This window comes from Dermacentor albipictus, chromosome 1, assembly GCF_038994185.2.
Source record: "Dermacentor albipictus isolate Rhodes 1998 colony chromosome 1, USDA_Dalb.pri_finalv2, whole genome shotgun sequence".
NCBI lineage: Eukaryota > Metazoa > Arthropoda > Arachnida > Ixodida > Ixodidae > Dermacentor > Dermacentor albipictus.
The window spans coordinates 269,929,869-269,936,385 of NC_091821.1; the positions used below are offsets into that span (position 1 = coordinate 269,929,869).

General features: G+C 42.9%; 1 protein-coding gene across 1 annotated transcript in view; it reads right to left on the reverse strand.

Annotated features, from left to right (window-relative positions):
* The window catches only part of LOC135916194 (ADP-ribosylhydrolase ARH3-like), a 28,684-nt gene extending 22,582 nt beyond the window's left edge, over positions 1-6,102 (reverse strand). The window contains exons 1-3 of the mRNA XM_065449480.1: positions 5,787-6,102; positions 5,328-5,433; positions 4,262-4,472 (exon numbers count right to left, since the gene is read on the reverse strand). Coding sequence (XP_065305552.1) covers positions 4,262-4,472; positions 5,328-5,433; positions 5,787-5,955 — 486 coding nt within the window. The 5' untranslated portion in view covers positions 5,956-6,102. The remainder of the gene's footprint in view (positions 1-4,261; positions 4,473-5,327; positions 5,434-5,786) is intronic.
* Positions 6,103-6,517: the final 415 nt, after the last annotated feature.

Sequence of the window (6,517 nt, forward strand, 5' to 3'; positions counted from 1 at the left end):
AAGAAATAAGTAGATGACATGGCAATACCAGTAATACCAGGCTGTCACCACCATAGCAGTACTGCATTGCAGGCACTTACAGTGGACTGATATCTAAAGAAATGGTAGAATAACTATAAATCAACCAAACAATTAGTGGGCTTTTATGTCACAGAGCCAAAACTGGGCTGTGCGAGATGCTGTAGTGGGGGCTTTGAACATGTCAGGTTCTTTATTGCACCATGAAATTTCCGCACACAAGCGTTCTTGCATTCAACCCACATAAGATGCAGCCCACATGACCGAAATCAAGCCTGCTACACCTTGTGCTCGATAGCAGAATGTCATAGCCAGTGAGTTACCATGTCTACACATTCTTCTGAAGCTACCATGCAGGGGTACAACACACAGAGAACTAGCTAGAACTAATTTTGACCGTGGCTACCTCAATGCTCAACCAGATCAGAATTTAACAGAATGGCCATGGATAACAATGCTTCAAAGTCACAATGTAAATTAGGGTATATAAAATTGATTGTTTAACAATTCAATTAATTGATTAATGCCTTAACACTGACTGCCAGGTTTCTTTTGTTAATGCTCCTCGTGGGCATTTAAAAAGCTTGTTCTTCGTCATCACTTTCTCCAAATTCAGAATTCATAAACAGTTCAAAAACTCTTTCACGGTACAGAAATGCAGGCGTGCAAAACAGACGCTAGATTGAGATGGACAAACAACACGAGTACTGACTGTAAACTGAAAGGTCATATTGGGTGCGAGAACACACCACGTCGCCACCTGCTGGCAGTGCCTGAATGACACGTAAAGTTGGATAATGTGCCGGAGAATCTGCAATGGCGCCAGCGCCCGTGCTACGTTTTTCATTGTACTACCGCAGACTTTCAGTTGGTTGAAGCAGTTTTACAAAACAGGGCTTGTTCTTTAGCAGAGTGATACGTTGGGCTAGTTCGTGCATAGCTGGGTGCGTGGAACAAGGTTAAAATCAACAGAATAAATAGAATGAGACTTAGTTCTTCTGTTGATGAGCCGTACATCCTTCTCAAGCTATACAAGAATGTCCAGTTCTTCCCCGTACCAATTAGGGTCAGATTTTGCACTACATGTTATCACAGAAACAGAAAGCATTTTAGCTTCTACAGAAGTGCAACTACATCTTGGTGAAAAATACTAAAACATGTATATACATGTAGAAATAACAATTTCCATTTGCGATTTCCATTTGCACACACCTGTATCACATTGTTCAGTTTAGCTAGATGGTGATCTTTGGCCAGCTGAAATGCGGCTACAAACTGTGCATAACTTTTCACTAGAAGAATCTTCCTCAAACTTACCTGCAACACTGTTAGTGAATAAAGATCTGTAGTGGCTTGCAAACGTTTTTTCAGCATGCCCCTTTATTAATTTTTTGCAGGAGTGTATCGTGCTTTTAGTTGTCTCGTTCCCATATGCCCCAGTGGACCATAACAAAGACAATGAAACTTGCTGTACTGTGTGCAATTGCAGCCAAGGCACCAAAAAATCAAAAGAAATAAAAAAAACATGCAACTAATGACTATATTTTTGTTTTATATACAGTACATTTGATGTCATTTTACTGCCTTTATGTATCCACATAGTACTCAAGGCAGTCTTTATTTACGCTATATGATAAAAAAAGAAAAGTCAAATACTTTTTTTTTTTTCAATGCTAGCCAATGCCGTCACCAGTTGTCATTAGGCCGAATCTTGAATGCTGACATTGCTTGACAACAAGTGAACTTAGCGGTAACAAAATTCAAAGGAGGGATCTTTAATCCATTCAGGCTGTCAAAAAATATCTTTGATCAGTTTAATTTTGCATAGACCAGGTGCTGTTGCTGCATTCTGAACGGACAATCAGAGTAAAACAAGATCGAATCGCGGCATTGGCTGGATTGAAGTGGATTCTCTAGGGTTTTACGTGCCAAAACCACGATTTGATTATGAGGCACACAGTAGTGGGGGACTCCGGATTAATTTTGACTACCATGGGATTTTTAACGTGCCCCCAATGCATGGGAAACAGGCGTTTTTGCATTTCGCCTGTTTTGCAGCCGCCGTAGTCAAGATTTGATCCCGCGACCTCGTGCTTAGCAGTGCAACACCATAGCTTCTACGGCATCGCGGCGGGTAGGCATTGGCTGAATATATTCCGCAATGATGAGTATATTAAAAATCGTTTTGAAGGTTCCCAGCAAGTTTGCTTTGGTTCTAATATGATAGTCAAAACAACAGGGTTTGTCCGTAAAGTAATGAGACTGCCTGCCGCGGGCACTGCAATCGCCAGTAGCGCACTCCCCGGAGGCGAGATTTGTGGTGGGGGTTCTAAGCTAAGTAACACACTAGACAGCAGTCGCGTCCAAGCTCTGACGCAGTGAGGATTTGAAGTGGCGCAAAAGCTGCTTTCAAGCTTTTGTCACGGAAGAAAACGTCAAGAATGGAGCATTCACTGGAGCAGCAATACATGATTAAATTTTGCTTTCACTTGGGCAAAACCACTTCCAAGGCACTTGTCTTAATTAAGGAGGCTTCAAAAATGACTCCCTGTCAAGGGCCCAGGTTTTCCAATGGTTGAGTGAGTTCAAGAACAGACGGGAGACCATTGAAGACAGAGTGATCTGGACGCCCTTCAACGAGTGGTTTGGATAAAATGTGGCCAAAGTAAAAAATCTCCAGCACTCCGCCCATCGTCTGAATATCAGATTAATCACTGAAGACCTTAACATATGCAGAACAATGGTTCACAAAATTATTTCTGAAAATTTGAACATGCGGAAGGTTTGTTTGAAATCGGTACCAAAAGTGTTGATTGATGAACAAAAACAATGACAAGTTGATGTTTCCCGCAAGATGTTGATACAGTTAGAAAGCGAATGGGACTCTTTAGATGTCATAATAACAGGTGACGGATCATGGGTGTTCCAATAGGACCTCGAAACAAAGCGCCAAAGGTCGAAGTAGCACACTGTGAAATACCCGCGCCCCAAGAAAGGGAAAATGTTGAAGTCCAAGGTGAAGACAATGTTCATTGTCTTTTTAGTGCGTCTACAAAGAGTGCCGACACGACGGCGTGCATCAGTTCGGAAGCGTTCCGCATAAAGAAATATGGCTGCAAGCGCATAAGCACCCCCTCTGTATCACTATTTGCTGCAGAGTTTCAACTTTTAGAAGCAACTGCTTACTGAATAGATTGTGTTAATATCCCTTGCCTTTATCTAGCTTTTTATTTTCTGTCTGTTTCCATTGATTACTGGCACGTACGTTCATCAATGCGCAATGTCATTTTCTCCCGATTGTATCACTCCCTTCCACTTCACTTCTGCCTTTCGCCTTATATAAGGTATCCGTCTTCCGCCAATAAAATTTAGGTTACATTCAGCGCTTGTGTCTCATCCTTGTTCCTTTGTGGATGCATTTGTTAGCGGTGTTACAATTTTAAAATCAAATGAAAGAGGTTATGGCAGCCGACTTCCAGGGAGCCTTTGCATCGTGGGAATCACATTGGCGGTGGTGTATCGACGCCCAAGTAGATTATTCTGAAGAATTTTAATATGCATCGTTTGGATCAATAAATTCTTTTTACCAGACCCAGTTTCATTACTTTACGGATAAACCCTGCATTCAATGACAAGGCACGAAGTTAATGGGCAAGCAAAATAACATAACCATCTTAAATCATGGTATAATATTGTTGTATATGCTCTCACCACGGCGAAGGGATCTCACGTGATCCCACTTTCGATGCAAGTTATGACTGCAGCACCGGCACTTCTAGTGGTGGGCCTCACACCCACTAGTGATCTTTCAGTTGATAGTCAAGTTTAAGTAGTCTTTCTTGTCCTTGTGTTAGTATTTTGCACCACCTGGATTTTTATACCATAAATATTTACCAACTTGCCCAGCTTCCTGTCATTCATAACTCCCTTCATCTGTTTAAAGTGTGGAGAGACACTTCAGGGCTACATATGCTGATTCCTTATAAGAGTGCTGTCCTGTGTATGAGCTATTCAGCAAGACAGCAGCAGCAGCCATGACCAGCAAAGTATGTGAGTGTTCACTAAGAGTGCTTTGCTTCAAAACTTCTAGCACAGAGGAGAATTTAACAGCAACAACCCCAATACTTCAATGCCGTGAACTTATCACAAATGTGAAAGAACAATCATGTCGAAATCAATCACTCAATCTCACAGAAAAACAAAAATGTAAAGGCAAGCATAAGAGTATGCCAGCTGGACTCACAGAAATCATTTCAGCCATATTTTTGTGACAAAACAATGCAGCAGGGGCCACCCTCATTGCGCCACCATTTCCATATGACCCCGTGCCTTCAAATTGGCACTTGGCAGGTCCAAAAGGATCCTCAAAGTTGCCTTTCTTGAGGGCATGGAACACATCAACCACATTAGGGCCATAGCCCCGCTTGGGCTGCTCAAAGTACTCCGAGGTGAACCTGTAACAAAAAAGTTCTCATCAGTAAATAAAATATGTTTTAGGAATGAAGGCTGGGCATGTTGGTATAGCATATTAGAGGTTGGATTGCACAACATATTGACAAGACACACTGAAGAGAAACACACACCACAGTGCGCTACTTGCAACTATCGTTTTATTCCTCTGTCAGTGGAATAAATACAGGAAGATACTCAAAGTGGGGAGAATTAAGATCACGTGACAAAGCCGGCTTGGCATTGGTGGATGGCCCTGTTTGTAAAGTTTTTTTTTTTGTTGCTCTCCCCCTTTGAGTATCTTCCTGTATTTACTCCGTTGACAAGGGAATAAAATGACAGTTGCAAGTAGCGCTCTGCGGTGTGTGTTTCTCTTCTGTGTGTCTCGTCAAATGATAGTTTTCACGTGACATCACAGACCCAGCTTTTCACCGTGCCGGTGCACCATCATGGCGGCTACGATGACATCAGTGCAAGCCATCGCATTGATGTTTTTCACATGTTGTCACGGACCCAGCTTCTCACTCGGCCAGAGCAGCAGCATGGCAGCTACAATGACAATATTGCAAGCCATCTATATGTTGCACAATCCAACCTCTAAAATGTTTCGGGAGTCACTTTAGCTAGCCTGACTAGGCTCAATCAAATAGTCCAGGCAATATACTCAAGTGCTACAGATACATTTGCATAGCTTATAGTTTAACTGTACTATATGATGTCCAACTTCTAAAAAGCATGTTTCAGAGCACGACACATTCTACACTGGCAAGCAAACATTGCATACGAGCAGGCGAACATTGCAGAGATGAAGCGGTGTTGAGGAAGCTCTAGAGGTAAAACTGACACAAAGTAGTTATCACCTTTGGGCAAGGTCACTGGCATGGAATCCCTTCTTTTCGATTAGAGACGTCGCCAAGCACCTTGTCATTGCAGTATCATCGGTGTACGGACGAAAAGGAAGCAGACCTGAAGCGAGTGCATTATTCATTCGCGTTGGTTGATCTGAATTCGAAACACGGCTACAGCACTTGCACATTTGATGCACGCTAAACTAACAAGCATGACACCTCCTCTGGATTTATGCGTGACCCACACTTACAGACGGATACATAGCAATAGGTGTTTAAGCACGCCGCCACACTACTCAAGACGAATTTTCCCGAGGTAAACACACAATCACCAATGCGCATCACTGCACCGTGCAACTGTGTATTAAGTGTCCATTTGGTAAACACTACGTTGTTCTCCAGTTGAAATGTACTACTACTCGAACGTACTACAGCGTTGCGATGATCACTCGAGTCCAGAATGCGGTTCACCTTTCGCAGATTCATCGAGGAGCTTTGAGACATAGGACGTGAGCACAGACTTGGATATGGGAAAGTCGCCTTCGAAAGGCGCTCCCAGACAGTCGCCGAGGAGAGAGCCAACGAGGCAACCTCGAAACTTGCCAGCTAGTGAGCACACAGAATTGGTCACGGCGGACATTTCGGCACGAAGGGCTTGCACCTCCTTCACAACCCGACAAAACAACGTAGCTCTCCGCAACTGTGGTACGCCCTCTCCAATATTTTGTACCTTGCTTCGCGAAATGTAAACGCGGGCAACGGCGCCGTTTTACAGTGGCTAAATCCCGAACTAAGCGCATGACGATAGCGATTGGCCGGGACTAAATCATTTCTCTATGACTAAATGTTCGCATTGGTTCAAAAATTGTTTCAAGTCAAGTTCGAGCTCTCAAAACCAAAACCTATGATCCTCAAATACTCAAGCTAACGCACACGCTAAAATAAATAAATAAATAAAAATACTTACACACTAAAATAAGCAAATATTATATAAGGAGAGAACGAAGCTTTCCCCTCAAGTCTAAATATTTTAAGGCAGTTTGTCGTGTGCGTATCATGGCCACGCACGCTTATCTCGCCTCCCGTTTCTCTACCACGGGTGTGCTTTAAAACCACGGCGCTGCAATTTTTGCTTTCCTTTCCTTCATTATTCTCCGCCCTTAAACTGGCTCTCTTAACTACTACACGCAGAGACAAAGCAA